Source organism: Agelaius tricolor, unplaced genomic scaffold (assembly GCF_023055355.1).
Source record: "Agelaius tricolor isolate 1412-34295 unplaced genomic scaffold, bAgeTri1.0.p SCAF_10, whole genome shotgun sequence".
Lineage (NCBI taxonomy): Eukaryota > Metazoa > Chordata > Aves > Passeriformes > Icteridae > Agelaius > Agelaius tricolor.
Window position 1 is genome coordinate 847,129 of NW_027269270.1, and position 25,059 is coordinate 872,187.

At 41.6% G+C, this 25,059-nt stretch overlaps 1 protein-coding gene across 1 annotated transcript in view; it reads left to right on the top strand.

Annotated features, from left to right (window-relative positions):
• The window catches only part of BARD1 (BRCA1 associated RING domain 1), a 43,354-nt gene extending 18,553 nt beyond the window's left edge, over nt 1–24,801 (top strand). Inside the window, exons 5-11 of the mRNA XM_071434225.1 lie at nt 2,015–2,095; nt 4,122–4,294; nt 11,157–11,265; nt 12,776–12,911; nt 13,876–13,968; nt 23,052–23,149; nt 23,827–24,801. Coding sequence (XP_071290326.1) covers nt 2,015–2,095; nt 4,122–4,294; nt 11,157–11,265; nt 12,776–12,911; nt 13,876–13,968; nt 23,052–23,149; nt 23,827–24,156 — 1,020 coding nt within the window. The 3' untranslated portion in view covers nt 24,157–24,801. The remainder of the gene's footprint in view (nt 1–2,014; nt 2,096–4,121; nt 4,295–11,156; nt 11,266–12,775; nt 12,912–13,875; nt 13,969–23,051; nt 23,150–23,826) is intronic.
• Nucleotides 24,802–25,059: the final 258 nt, after the last annotated feature.

The window sequence follows — 25,059 nt, forward strand, 5'->3', positions numbered from 1 at the left end:
GCTAAGTGTTCAGCTGATGGTGGCTGCCTGAAGAGCCTCTGAGGACACAAAAGGCACATTCTCCTGGCTCTGTTTGGTTAACATCTCTCTTGTAATCCTGACTGGCAGCCCCCATCCAGTCACTGCACAGCTTATGACAGCTTTCCCTCCTTGCTGTCACTCTCAGTGCTCCGTGCTGGTTGGAGGGAGCAGGTTCCATTTACAGATGACATGATGACAATATTTATCTTCTGGAAGCAGCAAAACAGCAATTTTCTAATTTTGACACGGGCCTGGATTTAAGTCAGGGTATGTTGTCAGTCCTGGTGTCCACAGCAGCAGCATTTCCTTTGATGTTTTACAAATCAATGCTCACATAACTGATGTGAAAAGCTGTGATAGTATCTGATGCCCACACAAATTATTAGCTGTGCTTCCTGCTTTCAAGCAGTACTCCTGAAATGTCAAACCCTTTGCAGTACATGTTTGCAAACTGAACTTTAAATGATAAGCTCAGCTCTCGCTCATTATAGATAATTGTGTGTTCTCTGTGTCGGGAGGGATCTTAATGCTGAGCTGCCTCTGAATAACTGCTCAGGTTTGATCTATGTCTGTTACCTTGCAACCATAAAGAATATGCTGCTGCTACAATCCTTTAATTGCTTTGAAAGGTAACATTTTGCTGGGACATCCAGATTGTGAATATAATGCATGAAATTTATCTCTGATGTGTTAATTTGCTTGATGGTTGTAAAGCCAGCGAGTCTCAGCATTTATATTTCGGTGAGTTTTGAGTTTACAGTTGTTGCTTGCTGGATTTATTTCTGCAGAGCAGTCTGTCTTAATGTTTTTTCTAACTTGAAGAGTAAAGATTAAAGCTGTTTTGTTTTTTCAAAGAGTTTCTTGGTAACAGAATTGGATTAAGTTTGTTTTTATTGTATTTAAAGCTTAATATAATATTCTCTCACCTTTTCCAAGGCTTGCTGTGAGTAGCACCTTGAAATTCCTTGACTTTCCACTACTTAAAGGCACTGAACTTGGTGTATATCATGGATTAAATTTCTGTCTCTCAGATCTTTTTTTATATTGTATATTGGGCCCTGGCAAGAGCTCCATACCAGTTTGTATATTAATAGTCTCTTCATCTGGAATCTCAGTACCCCAGTCTAGGCAAAGTGTCTGCAGTTCTCTTGAAATGCTTTATTTTGCCTAAAATAATAAGAAGTTAGGCCTGCACTGCAGAGATCTCCTTGCCTCAGCTTCCACAGGCACCTTCTCCTCACCTGTTTATAGCTGCATCTGGATATGCTCCAATCTTATTACCAGCTTTGCTTTTCAGGGTGTCAAAACCTCTGATTCACTAATTCTGCCCTTTTGCTTGCTTTGCCTCATCTCTATTCAGCCTCTTTTCCTGAGGCTCTGCATCAGTTTCCACCCTTTCCACACCTCCTTGCTTACAGTGAAAGCTGAGTTTAGCATTTTTCCAAAAAGCAAATTAAAACTATTTTGGTAGATCACTGTCAGGGAAAGTGTCAATGAGATTCAACATAAAGTAGTAATTGCAGTGTTAAATAAAACTCTTTTCCTTTTGTGGAAAACCAATTTCTAGAAGCTTGTCAGGCTTATTAATTTATTTCACCTGTGTTTTCAGACAGTTACTTTGATTAACTTGGAAAAAAATCCAGTCTGAAGGACGAGGAATTTCTCAATAAACGTTCCTGACTTTAATCCTTGCAGTTTGACTGTAGTGGACAGATTGCAATTTGTGCAAACTTTTCCATTTATTTTGAATTAACTCTGTTACATGCATAGTTTTTATCTAGAACTATGTATTGGTGTAAAATGTGTGGGTGGTTCTAAATGAACAGCAATGATTAACTGTGATCTCCAGGTCAGTTGAGCTTTTGTTATCCTGACAATATCTACATGGAAGGCTTATATTATAACATTTTTATTGCAGCTGAATTTATAATTGTGTTGTATCTGTGTATTTTCTTCATTACTTTTTCAGAACTCTGTTTTCTTTCCTGTGTAGGGTGACTTAGCAGCTGTGGAGGAGCTGCTGAAAAATGGGGCAGATCCCAATGTCAAAGATAATGCTGGCTGGACACCACTGGTGAGTGTTGAAGGCTTCTTTCTGTTATCTGTCTTCTGATCCCATTTCACTTCATCCCTCCTTTCCTCTCTGATATTTTAGTTCCCTTCACACACACTTAGGTGACAGAGAATTATGCAAAGTGAAGAAGTGATGATAAACAAGGTTAAAAGAATTCATCAGCAGCCACTGACCTGCCCAAGTGTCATTCTCCTTTGCTTGGGGTGTAGGGCAGGCCACAAAATTGATCAGCTGGTGACTCTGCAAATGCAGACAATACAGCTGGGATAACTCAAAAATTATCAATTCAAAACAATGCTTGCATTTAATGGGTTCCTAATGTCCTCAGTGGTTTGGAAATATATCAAGTAGTGGAGTGAAAAAATTGCTCGATTGAATTACAGAAAATAAACAAAAGGTTCTTGTCAACCATGACTTCTTCCTCTCCTGCAGAATACTCCTGGTAGCCTGGAATCTGGAGGGGTTTGTTCCCTGTGGTCTGACTTGCACACAGTTGGCCTTTGTTCAGTTCTTCTGGGGGCTTTTTGGCAGTGTTGGGCTGTCACAGACACATTTGATGAAAAATCTTTTTGCTAAGATCTTTTCTCTTATGAAGCTGAGAGGCCTCAGAAAAAGCATGTAAACAATCATCTGCTGCTGTAGAATGCAACAGGTGCATCTTGGATTGCTCTCAGGTAGTTGTTTTTAATTAATGGCCAATCACAGTCCAGCTGGCTCGGATTGTCTGGTCAGTCACAAGATTTTATTATCTCTCCTCTTCCCCCGTTCCTCTTCCCCCGTTCCTCTTCCCCCGTTCCTCTTCTTTTGATGAAATCCTTTTCTTCTATTCTTTTAGTATAGTTTTAGTATATAATTTTCTTTTAATATAATATATATCATAAAATAATAAATCAGCCTTCTGAAACATGGAATCAAGATTCTCATCTCTTCCCTCATCCTAAGACCCCTGCAAACACCACCACATTTGGTGACCCCTAGTGAAGACCATTCCCCCATTGGGTTTCCAGGTAAATTCCCATCAGGAATCTGACACAGCACCCTTGTATCATCTTCCCTGTCCATCTGTGGAGTGCTGCCATGAGAGGAGTCCCCCTGTGGGTTCTGCTTCACCTGAGTCCCTGTCACAATCTGTCCTTACAAATGGGGTTCGTGGGTTTGATCTCAGGGTGCCAAAACAACTGACACGGCACAGGGGATTTGCAGTAATAATCAAAACAAATGCACCTTTATTGAGTGACCACAGCAAAATGTGATAGAGGGATTAAGGGAGAGAAAAAGAGAGAGAGAAAGAGGGGGATATAGCTACCAAACATAGAGATGGAGTTCTTTGGTCCAGTCCAGTCGAGGATCCGCCTGTTACATCATGGAGATCTCAAAATCTCTAACTCAGAGGTTTTTGCTATATAACTCTATTAGAAATGGTGAGGGGGGGAAACAGATACAATAAAGAATAGTTATAACAGGTAGTCAGTGTTCTCAGCAGAGCCATTGTCTTCTTGGTCCAGTGGTCACACCTGCAGGCAAACATCTGGCTTTGGTCAGCTTGCCTCCCCCACACACCTCCCTCGGGTTAGGGGTTTCAGTCCCAGTCCTTGGAAGGAGGAGAGGGGCCTTTTCACCTGGGGGTTCCATGTCTTGGTCTTTGATGGAGAGGTGTCTTACATCTCAGTCACTTTATGTCACAGTGTTGTAAAACAGGTGAGGGTCTTCTGTGGGAGACCCCCTGAAACTCAGGAGAAGCCCAGCCAGGCTGAGAGGTAGGACAGCTTCCAAGGCTGTTGTTACAAAAAGCACACGGTGCCCCCTTCTTCTTCTCATTGGTCTCAGTGCAGCATCCAGCAAACACACCTGTGAACAACAGCTTAGCACTGTGCTCAGGTCTCGAGCCCCGTGGCGTGTGTAACTTTCTCCTACAGAGGAGACAGGAGGGGGCTTCTCTTCAGTGGTCCTCAAATGAGTATGGTGAGGCAGATGAGGGAAACTTGGGCCAGACTCTCACAGTCCCCCCTGTGGCTTTCCCCTGCAGCACGAGGCGTGTAACCACGGGCACAGGGAGGTGGTGGAGCTGCTGCTGCAGCACCGGGCGCTGGTGAACACCACGGGCTACCAGAACGACTCGCCGCTGCACGACGCCGCCAGGAACGGCCACCTGGCCGTGGTGGAGCTGCTGCTGCTGCACGGCGCCTCCCGGCACGCCGTGTGAGTACAGCCAGAGCGCTCCTGCCTTTAACCACGGCTGCAGCGCCCGCAGGGGATGGGAGTGAATGGGAAGCGCTGCTAGCGATAAATGTGGTTTGTGTGAAGGGAGGGGGTGGGTGTTAAGTGTGTGCTCTGCTCTGCGTACCAGGTGGGTGTTTCCTTTCCTTTTGGTTTTGTCCTAAGCTTTTCTGAGGATGCCTGAGTCATAGATAGCTGGAGTACTGGAGAGGAAAGTAACAACATATGCTCACCCTAATCTTACACTTTTCTGTTGGCATCTTGTTATAGCTGCTGTCAGCTCTGAGATGCTGAGCTAGATGAGTTTTGAACTGCTACAGCTGGTTTTTGTCTCTTTACTTTTACTACACTACTTGCTAGCAGAAGGCATTTTGCTCCAGTCTCTTCTGTTTTCACAAATGACACAGACACAGGCTGAGATTTGGGAATTTTCATTTTTGCCTTTCTGGATCAAAGCACTAATCCTTGGTACACCTTTTAATTAAAAAAGAAAAAGCTAAGTAATATTTTCAGTTGACTCTTCTACACAGTTAAGTCTCCTGAAGATTTTGGCATTTGTGTATAGGAGGTGCTAAAGAATCTTTCAGTCTATGAGTAACACTGTTAGCATTCCAGTCACTAATATAATTTTAGGGGCTGTACTGTTGTGCCAGGGCCTGTGTGTATAAATTTGAGTCCAGTACAAGTTATCAATAGGGGGGTGTGTGTGTATAGAAACACAACAGGATGAAGTTTCTGTGGCAGCCACGTGAAGAAGCATAAACAAGTTCAGCTTAATCACTTCAGCTCTCAGCATTCACAGTCTTGAAGCTTACAGAATTAAGGTGCTTTGTGGAAGAGCATAGGGGTTCCCATAAAGTCCTAATCTTGAATATATTAGAGTTTAGAAAACAAGACAAAGCCAAAACAAAGACTTTTGACTCAAGACTTCAGCATGAAAGAGTAAAACAAGGATCAGTTGTTCATCTTCACTTTGTTCTTGAGCAGCAAGGACTGGTGCACCTGGAGAAGCTTTGGAGATTTTCAAGCCCCTTGAATATGAGGAGCTGGTTGTGTGCCACACCACGTGTTTGGCTGGTGTTTGAAAGCACAGCCAGCAGCTTTGCTGTGAGGTTGTGGCAGGGTTTCAGCTCTGCTGGCTTTGCACAGCCCAGCTTCCAAATGCCAGCCATGGACTCTGCAGGGCTCCTGTTAGCCTTGGTCTCTGCTGCATGTGCTCACACAAACAGAGGTCAAGCTGAACCTCTTTCAGCTCACCCTACATAAGCAAACATGACTCTGTTGAAACAGCAGCTTTTTAATCAGGGAAGGGGAGATTTATGTAAACCTTAAGCCCTGCTTTAACTTTTCACTGAATGTAGATAACGTTCAGTTAAAATCTCTTGAGAACAAATGTAGCTGCCATTAATCTTTGTGTGATTTGTCTGGCATGAATTCAGTTCTGTCCATCCTTCCTGGAATAACTGAGGCTTCCAGATCTTCTGTAGGCTCTCTGGCTGAAATGCCACTGTGTGTGTTGCATGGAAAGGGCTTGGGGTTTCCCCTCCCCTAGTTTTACACCCAGCATTAGAGCCACAGAGAAACAGATGTACAAGCCAAGTGTTCAGGCTTGCTCTGCTGACCTCCTCCAAACACTGTCAAGAAACAACAGAAACAAGAGCAGTGTGTCTGAGGCTCCTGAGAATGCCTCCTCCTCCCTTCCCTCCTGTGCCCCATAGCTTCCAGCAGTGAATGGTGCTGTGATCTTCCCCTGGACCATGCCTTTGCAAATCTCACAGGGTGTTTTGCAGCCTCTGCCAGTTGTGGTCCTAATTAAGCAGTGGTTGGATTTGGCTAGGTAAGTGGAACCTTCTTGCATCTAGAAGGTTCAGTTAATTCTTTTTTCCTAGTAGATGCAGGTATCCTTATAATGGAGTCACATCTGACAGGAAGCTTGTTTTTCTTCAGTGACTTTTTTTCCTAGATCTCTCAAAGCAGCTGGCCACAGTTCTGAAAACAGGAGATGAGAACAGGCCGATCACTTAAAATGGTGCAATTACAGTTCATTTCATTATGGCTAGTTATAATTGGTCTCTTTGTACTTAATGCTCACCTTCACATTATTATTTTAGGTTCTTTACAGTAGAAATTGAAGCAGTGATGAGTAGAGCTTGCATCTCCAAGGCTGATTTTCTTGAGGAGTGCCTTAACTTGAGAGGTGTGCAGTGTGTGAGCTAAGGCTACACCAAACCAATTTTGTCAAACAGATAAATTGGTCTAATTTTAGTTCACTTTGTTTTTCTCTTTGGTGTATAAAACCCTTTCTAGTCCTTTTGTAGGCTCTTCAGGCTCACAATGAATTAACTTTCAGCCAAGGAGAGGACTCTGCTTAATGTGGTGGGATAAAGTGATCCTTTATCTCACAGGAGCGGGGAGGAAAGTTTGATTAGTTCACTGTGGTTATGTAAGTGTTTTACTTTAGCTAAACTAAGTAAAATGTGAACATGACAAATGCATTCAAATGTTACTTGGGACACCATGAAATATATAGCATGAAACCTCACAGGAGTGACTGATGTCTTGCTGCTGTCTTAACAGTAGAATTAACTCAGTTTGGTGTCTTAATGTCCCTTGTGTGTTGAAGAGTTAATCTACTGGAACAAAAACAGAGCTTGCATCCAACAGCCTGCTTAGAGCAGTAGTTTGGAAATTTAGCATGATACTCAGTTGTGCCAGGTGAAATTGATTTTAAAGGTGTGCAGTGATGACTGACAGCAGGTCCAAAGGCAGGTAAGACTCACTGGAGGGATGTAGGATTTATCTGAGAAACCTCAGTGGCTGAGGTACAGCCCTGTCCAGAGAGCTGAGACTTTGCCATTTCAGATTTACATGTCAGATATTCACAAACCCATCCAGTGGGCACGTTCCAAGTGCCTTTCAGGTGGGTTTTTCTCCTTTCATGTTAACTTGTAGTGCATTAAGAAATAGCTCTGTATAACAGGAAGCAGCCACGTATCTTTTGGACCAAGCAAGAGCAGATGAGGGCTTCCTTTTTTGCCAGAAATTAATCCTGGGATTTCCTTATTCCTTGGCAAAATTTCTTTTTTGAAATCTCTGAGATTTAATAGTTGTGGCACTTCACTTGTCCACAACTTCATTGAAGTTTTCACTGCCTGGGAGAGACACAAACTACAAATGAAAAATATTATATGGACCAGTGGACCTATTAATTGTCCTACTGGTCCTGTTAATTTTTTTACGTTAATCTCCTACACATAACTAATTTTTATTTTTAGGGCTTTTTTCAACATGCTTGAATTCTTCTTTCTTTACTTCACAGCAAGCCAAGTGATTTGAAAAATTAGATCTGTGCATTTGCAATTTCACAGTACTTCCTAAATGCTTTCACTCAAATGGGCTGTCTTTGCAGTTCTTCATGCACAGTAAGTTTAGCATTAGCAGAAGCTGTCATCCTGCTCTGCTTTTTTAGGTGTAGTGGTTGTGAGCCTGACTCTGAACAAACCTGTGGGAATGCTAAGGGGAAGACCATGGTCCTCAATTATGAATGGCACAGGGACAAAAATGATTATAACCTGCAGTCATTCCAGAAGGCATTAGACCCATGGCACTGATACCATTTTGTCTCCTTATTCTGAGTCAAGAGAGTGCAGGTCTTTGCTGCCCAAGTGCAAGACAGTGTGTTGAAGCTCCTGCTGACAGTAGGTTAATTAAAATCCTGGCTCTGTTTGGATATCTCAGATGGTCTTTCTGGCTACACAGATGAAATTTTCTTCCCTCTGTCAGGTTCAGGAAAGGTTTCTATTTAGCACATTCTCAAAATCCAGGTGCTGCCTGGAGAGCCAGTCAGATTTCCACATGGGAGTTACTGGGTAGTGCACTGAGACCTGGCTGTAGGATTTCCATTCACTGCTGAGCTCTTCTGTGCTGCTGGGGCAAAACTTGGCTTGTGGAGCTGCTTAAAAGTCCTGATTACAAAGAATTACCAAGTATTATGTCATTTCATGGAAAGTCATACTCAGATTTGGGTGAGTTGCTCCTCACTGGGCTCCTCTTTGTTCTCAGCACATCCTACTCTTGGATTGGATTTGTTCCAGCTGTAACAGCCCCCTACTGATTATTCAGTACCTTGATGACTGGCTAACAGGAGGCTGCTTGCACCCAGGGGTACATCTGACACTGGGATGTTTAAAACAACTTCCAGACAGGCCACCTGTCTTCTGGTAGAAAGAGGGATGCCTTGGGGACCTTGTATTCCAGCTTAGGCACCTCACTAATTTCTCTCCAGCAGAAGCAATTGTGTCTTCCTGCTGAATGTGGAGCTCATCACGTGCACTGGACCCATTCCCAACAATCCCAGATTTGTAGGAGGAGCACACAGAGTTATTGGTATTTCTGAAAACACTGTTTGTGTGTTAGGGTGGCTGTAATTTGCATGTCTAGTTTGGTTTTGAATATTGGATAACAATTCATCTTAGAACAAGGTGGATGATTTCCTTTGTTCAGGTGGGTTGGATGAAGATGGATGTGAGCACCATTTCCCTAAAGCTTCTGCTCCCCATTCCCCTGCCTTACTAAAAAAGTACAAATGTACTTTTCATCCTTTCTCTTTGAAAAGTAAAATACAACACTATCCTACTTGAAAATCTGTTTTTAGGATGTGTTCCTTGTATTGGTTTTTATTATGTAAACTCTCTTTTCTCCTGTTTCAGCTACATTTTCACACTTCTTCAAGCTCAACAATCTGTTTAGTTGCAAATATTCTAAACTCTTAAACCATTTCTTGTGCTGGTGTTCCTTTTTCAGACCTCAGCTCCAAAGTTTGTCACAATTTAACTATGCCACCTTAACATGCAATAAATAGCCCTTCATTCTTCAATGCTGAATAATGATGGGACAGCATGTCACAATACTCTAGTAAGAAGCAACTAAAACAAGCTTAAAACTGTAGGAGAAAATTGTGAATGAATACAGAAGGAGGAGCAGGAGCTTGTATTTGTACAGTTCAATTGGCAAAAAATGTTCTGTATTTAAGTGGGGTGGGCTGTGTCTTTTTCTATGGTAAACATTGATGAGAGTTTTTTTCCTGTGGTAAACATTGATGAGTTTTTTCCAACAGTCAAGAGCCTTACTGTGCCTTTGGAGGGAAAAGCAGTCCCAAATCTGTGCTACTGACATGCAGGGATTTCCTGCCTCTACCTAGCTCACTGTGCAAGGTCAGCCAGCTAGTCTAAAGGTGATTTTTGGGGTGTTTGATATATATGTATGTATTTCCCCCCCTCTCTGGATGCATTGTTCAAAGGAGCTTTATCTTGCAGCAGTTTGAGTTGAATATTGGCCTTATTTAAGGAAAGGGCAAGAGCTACCCTGATGATGCATGACAAAGCAGGAACAGCATGACAATATTTAATGGGCTGCAACTCCCAGGCCTGGGCAGAGATTTAACCAATTATCTTTCAGTCTGCAGAGTTTGTATTATGCCTGCCTTGTGCTCATTAGTAGCACACAAGAGCTTGGGGTTGGTAATAGTGTAAAATACCATCCTGGACTCTTCTGTGGGGGATTTTTGTGGATTGTTGTTTTCCCCAGGGGCTGTGTTAGTGAGCAGGGCTACAGAAGGGTGCTAAGGTCAGACTTATCTTTCAGCTTAGCACTGGCCAAAGCCTCCTAGTTAAGTCAGAGTGGAGACTTAATAATTCGAGCTGCTCTTTGGGCTGGATTGGGTTATGGCCTTAGGTGGAATTCCCTGTAAAGCTCCCTGGATTCCTACTGCACAGAAATGTGTGGCCAAGAGAGAGCTCTTCAAAGCTGCAGTGGTCCTGTGACCTCTTTAAATGTTTCATTGTTTGATGACTAAGCTTGCCAGGTTTCAGACACTGAGTCAGGGCTTTGTTCTCATTACAAGCTTCCCCTCCATAACGAGCTCGTATTGTGCCTTTGGAGAGCCAGAGCTGTGTGAGGTGGGCAGAAGAGGATCAGCTGCAGCAGCCATTACTCTCACAAAGGGCAAAGCAAGCAGAATATTTCCCCAGAGTGCTGGCACAGGCTCCTGTTTGCTAATGGCAATGATACCTGTTCTGCAATTTCAGGCTTTCCTCCCCTCACTACTGTCCTGCAGCAGCAAAGTTGTATGAAGAAGAAATTGAAGCCATGGCTGAGTTTGATGTGTTTATAGCAATCACCTCTGTCTGAGGAGTGCTGAAAGAGGAAATCAGTCTGGAAGCACAACTAATAACTATGAGGTGCCACCTGCAATCAATAGCTTTGAACAAAATTGGCAAACCGACTAAAATCTGACTGAATGGGCTCTAATGTGTTCTGTGGAACAGCACACTGAGGGAAAATGAGAGGCACACTCAGATTTTGGAAGTGCAAGGGAGCTGTGGCTCCCAAGTAGGAAGCAGATAGCTTTTCCCATAAAAGCACTACCACATCAAGCTCCCATGTTTAATACACTATGGAGAGTCTTCTGACATGTCTTTTATGGCAAATGGATGAGCCAAAAATACATTTCTTGGTTCTATGACTGCAATGAAAGATTAAAGCTGAAATTTCTGGGTCTTGCAAATGATATCAAAGTGCATCTTGAGACAGTTTAACAGGGACTGTGGTTTATTTAACTGAACATTCTGCTCTGAGCATCCCTTACTCCTCAGCCCAATGCAACAGCTTGTAATTCAGTATCCATCTGTCTGGGATGCAATTCTTACTTGAAGCTTTGTGCTTTTAGCTGGAATTACATATTAATAAGAAAGTGGGAGGGAAAGCTACCCAGCTAATATGCCTGGTTAGTTAAGAATCAAGTCACATTTTATTTACTTAAACCCATCTGTGCTTGTTTTGCCAGTAATATATTTGGTCTGCGGCCTGTGGACTACGCAGAAAGCAAAAAGATGAAATCTCTGCTAATGTTACCAGTGAAGAATGAATCATTTTCACTTACCCAGCCCTCTGAGGTAAATGGCTGTGTGGGTTTGTTTTTGTGTTTTGCTTTTTAACAGAACAACAAGCCATGAGTTCTTCCTTTAAATATTGAAGGCTCAGATGTAAGTACAGTACATCACCTCCTTTACAAGGAGATTTAAAATAGGCTGGGAAGCTGTCTTGGACAGTGTTTCTAGGATGTATGTGGAACACTGACAAGCTCTGAAGTTCTGTGTTACAGCTTTATGAGGGAAGACAAAAGATGTTTCTTGTCATGTGGTTCTATTACAGGAAAACGAGCCTGTGGTATTCCTCAAGTATCAGTGCTTGAACTTTGCAGTTGATGTTGTTTTTCTGCATATCTAAATTTGTTCTGCTTTCCAAACTGTCTGCAAACAGCAGCAGTCTTTGTTCCAGGTGCTTTTTGTGTGCCTTTAAAAGGCTGTTGCACTGTCATCCTTTGTCCAGCAATGGAAATATCAACTCAGCAGTAGAAAATAGCTTTTGGGAGATTGTGCTGGGGTTTTTGTTTTTCTCCTCCTTTGGACAAAGACTTCCCAGGACTTGTAACCAGAATCAGGTACTCAGACCTAACAAATGGCTGCATTATGAAATGCTTTGTGCTTCCCAATGGAGGAGAATGAAGCTGACCTGGCTGATATAAGCAGCCCATATCTACTCCAGCCTTTACAGTCTGCAAAGATCCCTCCTCACTGAGGACACAAGGTGTACCCAGTGGCCAAAAGTAAACTGTTGCAGCTAAACCAGGAATAATGTGGCTGCTCCTTCCACCTGCAGCAGATGGAAGATGCAGCTCTTCTGTGCCAAACAAACCATTTTGGTATTTGCATTTGCTTTGGGGTGAGTGTGTGCCATGGGATAGCTGCTGGCTCACATGGATGACTTGATGCAGAGCCTGAGGCTGTGGTAACTGGATCTCAAAGGTCTGTCTGTGCCATGGAATCTGGAGTATTTAGGAAAATCCAGGAGCTGAAGTATCCTACTGTATCAGCATAAAGCTCCTCTTCCTTTGCATTAACACTACCCACATCTAAAATCCCACTTAAGCATTGGTTGCTTACAGGGTAAACTATTAGGGGCTTCTACTAAAAGGAAATGCAGATATTAATTATATAGGTTACTCAATAATACTCTGTTAATACTTTGCTAAAAGTAGGAGGTTTTACTACTTAATTGGGATTTTTATTCTCTTTCAACACTGCAGTCTGCCAGGCTGTTTACACAGTGTTCAACCAGCTCTATGTGTGCACCCCAGTGTCTTTAAAAAGCACCAAAGAGGGCAAGGGAGGAAAAACTGATCCATGTTTTGGTACCTTGCATAAGCTAAATGAAATATCTCTAATGTGAAGCTTTTTGCTGTGGAGCTGATTTGTTACATGGACATTTATTCAAGACCCTGTCCACTAAGCTTGCCATGAATTGTTTCAAAATGCTTATTCTTGAAAAAGAAAACTGTCCAGTAAGTTGCTTTCTTTATGTTCCCAAATATTGAGCTTATTGCAGAATTTTGTGTTCACATAGGTGCTGAGCTCCAGCCAGCCAAGAAATGGACCCCTTGGTATACTGGGGAGCAATCTTAGTGTGGAACAGCAGAAATTGCTGAACAAATTAGCAGCAGTCCTGAAGGCCCAGAGGTGCACTGAATTTAACAGCAGAGGTATGGAGTCTTGTTGAAGTGTCTCTGTCCAAATAGAAGTAACTGCAGTCCTGCACTTTATGCTTTAAGGTACTACCTGCAAGAGGCTTTTTATCACTGCTGGGAAGGGCAGTTTCTGAAATCCCTGAGCTGTAGCTGCAGTGCAGTGATGGTTTGTTTTGCATGTAAACACATAGAAAGCTTGTCTGGCTATCAGGGCAGGAAGTTTCTGGGGGAGCCACAGTTTGGCAGTTTATTTGCTGTGTAAAATCCCAAAGTCTCCTCAGAGGCCTCTTCTCTTTACACCCCTTTTACCAACTTTAAGGTCTCTGCTTGTGAGACATCCTGTAAAGTTTTTACTCTCCAGAAGTGAGCCTTGAGAAAAGAGCAAGGCATTGACTGAAGGTTCTCACATGCTGCCTTCCTTCAGATCTTGTTCTTCATTAAGATTGGTGAACCCACATTATGGGGTTTGGTGGAGTTCTTTTCCCCTCATTGAGGACAGCAATATTATCTTAATCCTTCCTGTGCTTGTGAGCAAAATGCTAAGGTAATTTCCCCCTTCCATCTTTCACTTCTGGATTACTATTCCAGAATGTTGAGTGGAGTTCTGTTAGCTTTGTATTAAAGCAGTGAGATCCCTTAGTAAGATTCCTGTCAGAGTTAAATATAACTCTAAAAGGATTGAAAAAAAAATGCTGTCCTATAAACTGGAGCCTCATCTGAAGATTTAAGTGTTAGTGTAAAACTGTAAAACCATGAGTTCCCTTTTTCACAGCAAGTGTATGTTGAAACCCACAAAATTTCTAAAAGCTCTCCTATAACTCAGATTATAGTCTCAAAAATCACCTCCTTGTGCTGGAAAGAGTGGCTGATAAATTATTATAGTCTGCTTATTCTTTAAATAATGATTGATTGCTTTTCAGCCAGGCGTGGTTCTGATTTTTCTGTGCTTTTAGTTTTACTGATGTAATCTTTCTCCTAGTAACTCACCTTGTTATCCCTGATGTTCCAATGCCAACCACTGTCAAATGCATGATGGCTGTTCTGACTGGATGTTGGGTCCTCAAGTTTGAATGTAAGTATTAAATATGTGGCACTCCTTGGGGTTTTTAAGCAGAAATTGTAGATGGGATTTCAGAGAAACTTTCTTTTTCAACAACTGTCCTACTATCAATGCCATCTTGACACAAAGTGCAAGGGATTGTTTTCAGTTCTGAGGAGTGACTAGCAATTTAATTGAGTATATTTGATTGAATATAACTACTACTTCCTTGGTAAGAGTGCATTTCATTGCTAGGTGTGTTGGATAGATCATAGCCTAGGTATCAGTAGGGAGTGAAATTTTTCATTGCTACATTAAGACTGATTTGGAACATTATGCAAGATACCCTGGGAGAGAAGGAAGGGTTTTATTGAATTCCAGGATTTGTTATGAGCAGTTTGCATTGAAATTGAGAGGAGACTTTGGTTTGTTTGGGATATGTGCTCAAGGCCTGTGGGAAGTGAGCTGATGTTTACATACAAGCTCAGATCTGTTGGAGGTTGGAACTTTTATCCCAAGTTAGCATGCAAGTCATGTTTCAAGCAGTCTGTCATTTGTGTTTATACAGTGCATGCTTTTTTAAATAGCTGTTCTGTGGACTTAAACCCTAAATTTTGAGTTTATTTATTTATTCTGATGTATGTATTAGTATCTGCCTTCACAGTAGTTGCAAAACCCATCTTCTTCCCCTTGACCTTTATGACTAAGTCCCTTTAGCTAATAAGTACATTACAAATGAGTTAATTACCCATGGAAAACTTACAGATTTCATTCCAGTTTTCTACTGTGTGACTAAATGCCAGAACATAAGGATTCTTTAATGGCCTGGACACTAATGTTTATGAAAACACTGTGCAAAGCCTCAGAAGCTGCAAACTAAAGCACAGCACCAGGTTGGACGCTGGACTCAGGGTGTTCATTTGGCTTCCAGACAGTTTGTTCCATGCTTTTTTTTTTTTTTCCCCAAGACTGAAGACCTTGTTTCTGTGTGAATCCCTTGGCAGGTTCTTGGCTTCACTCAGCCCAGAAGGTTTGCATACATTCTATCCTCTGTGCATCCTTTACTTCATTTCATCTTCCTGCTAGTCAGATGCTTAGAAAACTTCTGAATGGTAGGGAGATTTCATTAGTGAGACCTGAATTTAAATCTTTATGGAAGAACTTTCATATTTAGAAGTGATTGGAGAAAAAAAAAAAAAATAGTCCAGGGGTTATTCAGGGAATATTTTTACGGGTTTTTTTCACAGTTGAGTTTTATTTTATGTTGTTGGTACTGATTAATACAATCCTGCCTGCTAATGCTCCCAGCTTAGTAAGCAACATCCTACTTAAAAGCAAGTGATTCTCCTCCCTAGTGGGAAATGTTAGCAATAACTCATGGGGTCTGATGCAGCTAAGTGCCTATAATTAACAGCACCACTCCATCTGTTCCCACCAGTCTGTTATCAGTCTTCTTCAGAGTCATTACAAGTTAAAGATTGTTATAACAAATAATGGGACTCCTGCTGGTGGAACATTTGTCTAGGAAAAAGAGCTCCTTGCTTTTCCTTTTCATTTCCATTTATCGTGGCTTTTTGACTTCTATTTGGATAAGTTTCCTTAAATGTGATGCAAATAAACTTCCAAAAGTATGTGCATTTCCTGGTTATATAATAAATATAAGTTGTTATTTATGGTTCACTGTTCTAAACTATTCACTTAAAGTGAATTCATGTTGAAAAAATTCACTAAAATATTTGAAAAAACAAAGCTCAGTGAAGCACTTAATGAAATGCTGACTATGCATAAGGGAATGTTTGAATTTTTTTTTACTACAAGGTAAGCTGCATTTGACTGCTATCCCTAAAATTATATTTATAGCCTACACATTATACCTCTTCTTAAAAAACATCAGAAGCTTGCAAAAACAGTATTTTATTTGAGAATCTCTTATGTTAACTCTTCTGTTACAGCAGGCTGTGAATCTTTCTCTCATAAACAGCAGTTTCCTTCTCTTGGTGACTCTGTGATACTCCTGTTTCCATGTGTCCATGCACACAGGTCCAGCATCCATTCATATTGGCAGAGAGGTCATGTGGAATTTTCCAGCAGAGTTTGAGCTGTTGGAGAGCCAAGACTGAAGTGTGTATCCCTAGTTTTGGGGTTACCTTTTGTCTTCAGGGAGGAGATTAGGATGAAAGGATGTCACCACTGAGCATGATTAGATCTTCACAGAAGAACAATTTCATGTTACCAGTTGCTTTCCCACCTTTTCTGTATGTAGCACACTGTCAGCAGTGCATGCACTTGCAAGGCAGCACAGAATTGAATTGAGGCAGTGTTGCCACAGTGCTCCTTGCCCATAACTTTCACTGGTTTCATTATTTCATTGCCTTTATTATTTCTGGGATGGTAATAGGGCACAAAGTGGCCAGTCATTATCCTTCTGCAAGTGGGCTGAGACAAAGATTCAAGTAGCACTGGATTTCCTCTCAGCTTTATGTGGAACACAGAACAGTGTAATTAAAACCAGCAGAAGTCTTTAATAGCTTTTCAGCTTGTTTTTTTTTCTTTAAGTTATTGTCATCTGTTAAAGCAGGGAATGAAAAATGATCTCAGTAATGATATGCATTGAAACAAGCTCGTGTCAGTCCTGGCAGTGAAGTGTCTGGCAGAATTCTAAGCATCTGATTGCTCATTCCTTCCCCTGCTTTGCTTACCTGAAAGCAGCAGCAATGATTTAGTTCTGATCATTAGAAGGAGGCAGAAAAAACTGCTTTTCCTGTAAGGACTCACAACAACAGGGAGTTGACTGGAAGAGCTAGAGGACTGCATGACTGACATTTCAAGGTGAAAACATCTTTCTGAATTTTCTCTGCCCATCCTTGTTTAGGCTGGTAGAGCAGAGGAGTGCAAAGCTGCTTGAGCTGACTGCTCCTCAGGCTGGACTGTCTCTCTTTCATGCAAAAACATTTTTAGGTAACTGACTGATTCTCAGCAAAGCCCTCCCTCCTTGAAACACCCAAAACTTTTGATCACTGGAGCTTCATGCTCTTTTTGTACTTGGAAACTTCCTTCAGCAACCTCCTACAAAAGGACTCCTAGCTCTGAGAGGCTTTAGAACTCTCCCAAGTGCAGGTTCTGGTTGTATGGGGTGTGCGGCTGAGGGCAGTGCTTCAAACCAGCAGGGGCTGAACTTGTGCACTCCCTCAGTGCCTGCACCTGCTGGGAAGGAGCTCACAGTTTTACCCTGTGAAGCTGCTGGGGTTTGCAGAGGAGAAAATGGGAGTGAGAATATCTTCAGTGTGATGTCTGCAGAGATTGGAGGTGGGTTGGTTTGAAATAAGGTCTAGAAGAAAAGGAAACTTTGGTGTTTCCAAAGCTCCCTCTGTTCTGTGTCATCCAGGTACTGTTCTGTGTCATCCAGGTACTGTTCTGTGTCATCCAGGTACTCAGTTTGCCATATTTGTGGAGTCCTTTGTTCTAGCTGCCTTCTGGTTTGAAGAAAACATGGCATTAAGGAAGATGGTGATAGGAAATACAACCTCATTCATTAAAAAGCCTGTGATGGGACCCAGAGGAGGAACACTCCTGGGGGAATTTAAATTTAACCTGACCTGAGGAAGGGCTACCTCCATTCACTTTGATCACTCTAGAAAGCAGCTGTGACCAGCAGTGTTTCTTTCCAAAGAAGACAGGACACCTGGGGCTCCAAGTGAAGGAATAATTTTTAAATCACATGCTCCCAGCTGCTGGGAATGTTTCAGGACTTGCTAAGCACCTGTTCCATTGTGTTCAATAAATACCACCTGGATTCACTTGTAAGCTCCCATTCTTAAGCAGATGCACTTCAGTCTCTGCAGATCTTGTGTCGTTTGCATGTGATGAGAAAACAGACTGCTCTTGTTTCACTGGTGAGATCTCTACCTCACTCCATGGAAATCTGCCTGTCTGAAGTCACTTTATGAGCATATAAGAGACTGTGTAAAAGTTCTTTGCTGTAGCAGAGGCTGTTTATGAAAACAAATTGAAGCCAGCCATGCCAGATTCCCCTAAAGCTTTCTCTCAGTCCAGATTTCTTCCTTTTCTTCTTCCTTTCTTCCTTTTCAATGCATATCATTTCTGAGATCACCAGGCTTTACTCAATCTGCATGTAAGTTGTAAAACCTATTGCAGACTGAGCTAAGGAAGTATCAGGTGCACTCTCTATTAGATCTTGGATGTGTAGTATTTCATCTTCTTTGTTGCTATCATGTATTCCTAAATTACCTTTAGCCATTCTAAGAGATTTTTGGGACTAACCCCTGCTCTTTGCCTTATTAATGCAAATCCAACAAAACTCCACTAAGGCTAATTGAGTTACTGAGAGATACCCTTGGGTATCTGTGGGTGATTACAACTTGTTCTTGGCAACCAGGTTTTTTTTTGTACTTCATTCTCTTCAAATTGTTTTTGCTGATGCAGTTAGTTTCATTAAAACCAATAAGACTTACATGAATAAGGATTAGAGGGCTCTGATCTTAAATTTTGCAAATAATGACTTCTTTTATTTCCAGTGCTAGCAGCTGCACTTGTATCAAAGGTCAATTAGAGTGGGCACCCTGTTAACCTGCTTGCTCCTTAGATCTCAAAGGTGAGAAGGCAGGGGCAGCTGCTCAGTGAGGTAATCAGGATCAGTGTAAGTAGTGATGTTTTACTGATCTTGTTAGTCAGGGGAGAAAATGAGCAGTGCTCTGTGTGCCAAATGTGGTGGCACCAAGCTCAATGTGGATGCATTAAGCTAAAACTTCTTCCTGCCATGTTTTCTAGGGACTTCAGTGCAGGCTTGGGTTTTGCTAAAATTTGGTGCAAATGACCTTGTTTATACTAAAACTTGCAGCTGTGAAATCAGCTCTTTAAGAGGCTCTGGAGCTTGGGATGTTCTGTATTTCCAGGGCAGAGCTCTGCAGCACCCCTGTGCCCATGGGAGCTGTCCCCACAGTGGTGTTGGGTCAGGCCAGCTTTATCCATCAGGGCTTGCACACTGACCTTGGCACTGCAAGGCAGCTCTGCTCCATGAGGATTGAAATCCCACTTGCTTTCATACAAGTCTTGTCCTTCCATTGGTGATGGATCCAGCTGCTGAGGTTAAACCTTGCTGCAATCATCACCCTCTTCTCTCCAAGAACAGGGATAAACCTGAACAAACTCAAACTTAGATGGTCCACAGCTCCTACTGGCAGTAGTGTTAAGGAATAAATCAAGAGTGGCTGAGACCCTGTGCAAGTTGAATGGCCTTATGTTAGAACAGAACAGATTAGATTTTTAGTCAGGCTTGCTGGTCAAGAGTGCACAGACTGTCAATGTGTGGAGGAAAACAACAAAACCCTGATCTCTGCTTCCTCCTAAAATGACAGGTGTCTTCTCCAAGTCTAAGGTTCTCTTCCATTTTCAGAAACCTTCTTCAGGGCTGTCCTTTCCTTCTGAGATTCAGTCCTATTTTGAACGTTTTTTGCATAAGTATTCAAGGTGTCCATCTCAGTTTCAGAAGGGAGATGGCATCCTGGTCACTTTTGAAATTAGGATAATAGCAATTCTTTTTTTCAGTCCATTCATGTAACCAGTGCCTTGGCATCAGGTTCTCACTGGTGGCTTTTCAGTGTAGTGCTAAAGAAATGAGAGTCTGATCTCAGGAGTTTTGGGGACTCAATTAACCATGGTTTCTGTTTGAAATCAAAGGGACATTTTGACTTAAGTGATGTAAGGTCAAAAGAGCTTCTGGAGAAGTAGCAGACTGATCTATCTGTGAGTAAAGTATGGAGTTTTATCTCCTTTTATATGTCCTGATCAGGATGATACTGAATTGGATGAAGAGACCATTAAAAGGGAACTGTCTTGTTATCCAGCCATTTATACATGTTAGCAGTATTAAAATTAATGCCTACTGAAAGAAAAGACCTATACTGAATGGACTCAACTTAGCACTCAATTTTCACAGAAAATAAAATCTCTATCAGTAAAAAAACCAAACAAAACAAACAAACAAAAAACATCTGACTGGAAAGGTCTGCAATGTGCTGAACCTTCTGTATGCATCCCTACTCTCAAGTGTGAAATTGAGATATTATTGTTTTTAGCACAAGATCATCTTGTGGTTGGTCCAGCTGTCTCCTGGAAGAATGGTAAAACTTGTACATTGCTGCTGCTTCCAAGTGACACCATAACACAGCCAGAGCTGCTTATTCTGTCTTTGAGAACCTCACTTGGGCTATTGCATCCAACAGGGTTCACTGCTCCTGAAAATGATAATGGAGATTTAGAGATCTAGAAGCAAGTTTTGTGGGAGAGGGGGTAAAAAAGAACAGGAGAATAAATAACCTTTTGTTTAGACAAATTAATATGGAATTAGTTATAAAAACAGCCCTCTGTATTTATTTATATGAGCCCTCTGTCATTTTATCTCAAATATGAGAACCAGGGCATGTTTCCCTTTTGTTTCTTTTTTTTTTTTGTTCTGATATTTGACTTCCTTAGTTCTTTAATACAAACTCTGTAGCATGCAGGAGTCATTGAGGAGAAAGGAGCCACTTGGCAACAAATCAGTCTGAACAAACTCTGAGGTTAAAGGCCATACTGGTCTCCATCACTTGAGATTATTTTGCTTTCCTCCTTCTAGTCAGGAATTCTTCCTCCATGGATAAATAATCCTTGACTGTTCCCCTCAGTGTTGTAAGCACCTTTCTCAAAACCTGTGATATCCATATGTCAGAGCAAGTTACCTTTCTAGATCTTGTATGAAAAATATGTTCACTAATTGAAAATGTACTGTTTTTCCATTACCAAAAAAAAAACCCCTGAGATTTTTTTTGCTCCATGAAGGTGTGTGTGTGTAGGTCTAGCTGTTGCCTCTTGAAATATTTATATCAAAGGAAAATACCTGGGCACTGAGAATTTATGCTCTTGGCTCTTTATGCTATGTGGAAAACACATCCTTTGTGTCACAACCATGTTAAGACACAGATCTCTGGCCTGTTTCTAGCTGGGAAAGGAAAGTTGCAATGAATGAGAATGCTGCTCATGCAGACCCTTGGCTGTTTGCATGTCTCCAGTTTGTCCAGGTAACAGGTGTGTGCCTGGTGCCTCTTGTGGGCACAGGGAGAACAGGATGCAGGTGGATGAGTCTCTCTTGTGGCCCTCTTGGAGGATTGTAATTAGGTGTGACAAGGAACTCTGAGGCTTTCAGCTCCTCACAGGAGCTGGCGGTGTGAAATGGATGATGTGTGTAGGCAAGACAGACCTCACTGATTTTGCTTTCTGTGACCTCAGCTCTCCACTGACATTAGTCACTTCCCTGACTTCATTTGTTTTTTTTTTCCAGGCAAGCAGCAGTTCAAAAAGACATTGTAGTCTTTTGTATTCATTCAATCTTTTATTACTTTTGTATCCCATTTGCTTCATTTACTGATGCTGGCATTGGATGCTCAATTTGTGATGCACTTATTGTATAAAAACCTCATTTCTGTAGTGAAAGTCCTTGAAATTGAGCTTTTGATGGTGGATTGAAATAAAACGTGCTCTTAATGAAGGGACAGTTCCATTCTTAAGATTAGATGAGAGTTCTTCCTTTATGGCAAGTGGCACCCATTAGTATCTGTATTTCCTTGGAGGGAAAGAACAGCAGTGTAAGTTAGAGGCACATTGACACAGGAAGTCTTGTTGAATTGTGGTGATTTAAAATAAATAAATAAAATGTGAAATAGCTTTTAGATTTATTTCTGAGTTATGAATACTGAAATTAAGTTATCAGTATTCATTGCTGTTATCAATAATGAATATGTAAGTTGCCTTTCTGGAAAATCCATGACTAGGTTTGCCCTTCTAGTTCACGTTAATTTTCCTTGAAGGAAGGAACAAGTGCAAATAATCAATCTGATACTTGTACAGGGAGGCAGATATTTGCTGCAGTGTTCAGCCAGTTGTAATTTTCTGTAGGGGTTTATCTTTTTTTGATGTAAGCACATTGAAGAACTTCTCCCTAAAATGTGAATTCCCGTTTCATTTTGTGAATTTGTATGAACTGACTGCAAATTACTGTGAGTTTCTTTCAAGATCTCTCCAGATTAGATATTCCTGTCCATTGGCTACTTATTGCCATGGCATCCAAGTGCCTTTGTCAGTGATATTTCTCTTCATAGCCTTGGGCTTTCTTCCTTTTTAGGGTCAACCCTCCACAGTTCTCTTTTGATTTGGTTCAGTTTATAGTTTTTATATACTGTGGCTTTCCTGTTTTCCCGGTGCAAAGAAGTTGCCTGAATTAGAAACACGGTGGAAGGAGTGAGGTGCTATAAAAGTTACAGCCTCAGCCACATTGTAAATCCTCGTGGAACCCTTTGCAAAATCAGCTTTGCAAACTTTTTCCTGGGTAATTCTTATTAGTGGCTGCAATGTACATGCAGGCAAAATGTTCCATCCTTGAATGGGTGACCACAGCAATTCCTCTCCCTGGAGTGAGGTCAGGCAGTACATTTTATGGACGTTAGCAATGCATTACCATCAGTGCTTTCTCCATTGGAAAAAATAACTGCTCTTAAAACAAGGTAAAAACATGTTGACTCTAAAAGACAATCTCATTATGCAGCAGTGCTAACAGAAACAAATGCCACTGTTAAACCCCAGATAAATCTCCAGTTTGTGCTGATCCTGGAGACCTTGAAATCCCATCTGATTTGTTATTTGAGGCCGTGGCTGCTCAGAAGCAGCTTTGTGCTTGCCTTGTAATTGCTCTTTATCAGGCAATTGTGTCCATTCCGTAACTGCCGTGCTGGCTCCAGGCACTGCCTTCGAGCTCCCAGTGATCAGCAGTTTGACATTTGACATTAAGTGCTTGACCTTTAGAGGGTAAGAGGAAGAGCTAATAATTCCTGGTGTTTATAGCACTGATTTTAGTGTGATATTACTTCTCACCATCTCACTTGCATCTTTCAGGCGCTGTTGTAAATTTTTTCAGGTTTTAAAAGCAAATTGCTAAGCACACCAAATGTAATGTCTTGCATTGTAATAATTTTATCTTAGATACGTTTTAGTCCCTAAAATGACATGCCAGCCTCTCTTAAAGCCTGGGTTGTCTAATTTCTGCCTCCCTTATGTGGTTTTTGTAGGGGTACAAGCCTGTCTGCAGAGCTCAGCTCGAGAACAAGAGGAGAAGTACGAAGTGCAAGGTGGCCCCCGGCGCGGGCGGCTCAACCGGGAGCAGCTGGTGGGTTTAATGCTCCACACAGCCTGGATTAATGACCTGGGGCTGGGCAGCTCTGCCCTTTGCCACACACAGAGGTGCAGGAGATGTAAAATTTTAATGTGCTCTTGGACAGAAGATTTGATTATGTGCAAGGTGATCCAAAGAGCTGTGAACACCCATAAAGCTGTCATTTTTCTCCATTAGCAGAGATGTTGCTGTAACCTTGTCAGGGGAACACTGTGTTGCACTCTCTGTAGTATCACACCTGATGGGACAGGAAGTGATGTGCTCTGGTCTTCTCTGCTCAGCTTTAGAGCATAGTTCTGAAAAAAAATTGGTTTTATTACTATTTGTTTCCATTTAAGGCCTCTTTTACATTTAACTGGGTTCACTCCTGGTTATTTGCTGGATTACACTGGAGGATTTACAAACTGCATTGTAACAGTAGCTGTAAATACTCCTAACTCACAGTTCAAACCCTGTTGTGCTGGAAAGTATTTAAACAGAAGCAAGAATTTACCACATAAACAAGCTTTTCTTGGTTGCATACTTACCCTGAGAACCTTGCATGTTAAGTTACTGTTCTGCTTATAAATTGTAGGGGTTTAGTATGCTCTGCTTTTCCCTTTCCACTTTTTTCCTCTCTGTTCAGTTGTCAAGTCCTATATTCATGCTGGTTTCTTTTTTCCTCCACGCAGCTGCCTAAGTTATTTGATGGATGCTACTTCTATTTTTTGGGACCTTTCAAACAGCACGAGAAGAGTGACCTGCTGGAGCTGGTGAAGGCAGCAGGTGGCCAGGTGCTGGTTAGGCAGCCCAAACCAGACAGTGACGTGACACAGGCCATCAACACGGTGTCCTACCACGCAGAGCCCACCTCTGACCAGAGGCTCTGCACTCACTATGTCATCTATGACGTGGCTTCCAAGTTCCAGCCGGAGAAAATCCGGCAGGGCAAGGTGTGGATGGCCCCCTCCAGCTGGCTCATAGACTGTGTGATGTCATTTCAGCTCCTGCCTGTCAAGTGAATATCAAACAGCAGCAGCAAGGCTTTCAAATGGGCTGAGTCTTGGGCAGCTGGGATGCTCTGACAAGCTGCTGTGAAGCTGGGATTTCTGGTTTGGATTCAGGAGAGCTTTGAGCATTTAAGTGAGTTACTAAGGTGACTGATATGCTGGAATAAATGAACATACAATGGAGGAAAGGATTGAAAAATGTGCCTTGGCTTATTTAATATGCTTTATTTTTACATTGAACTTAATAAATGCTTAATAAATAATCACTGACATTTTGTAACTGGCATTTTGCAAAATGAAACCTTTTGCTTTCTTGATTTGTACCAGCCCTTTGTAGGCAATTGAGCTTGACTCCATTTATGTTGTGCTTAACATCCATTGATAAGGATCTGCTGTAATTATCAAGATTTCCCAGGCCAGAAATTGTATTTTTTTAAAAAAAAAGACTCAATGCATTTGAACCTGTGCAGACATGTCAGGTGACATTTATTAATAAAACTTCTTAAAACTGAATTTTGCTGGAAATTCTTGGCATGGGATAAGTCTTGTGGAAATCAGAGTTAAATAAATGACCTGAATTCATCTGGAAGCAGACACTTTTGAGAACACTGTATTTAAATATCTTGGTCTAAAATTTACTTCTTTGTAAAAAGATTCATGCTTGTAAACATGTAACTAGATTTCAGTTCTATTTTCTGAAAGCTTTTAAACATTGGGATCCTTATTTAATTATTATAGTAAATATTTTTGTAAATTTAGATGGTTGCTCTCATGGCTACTTTAAAGAAAAAAAACAGTGATCACAAAAGAATTGCTTCACTTTGCACCTTTGTACCTAAACAGCTGGCTACACTGGATCAATCTTTGATTATTTCATATTTGTTCCAGTATTCCTCATAATGGCTCTTAAGTTAT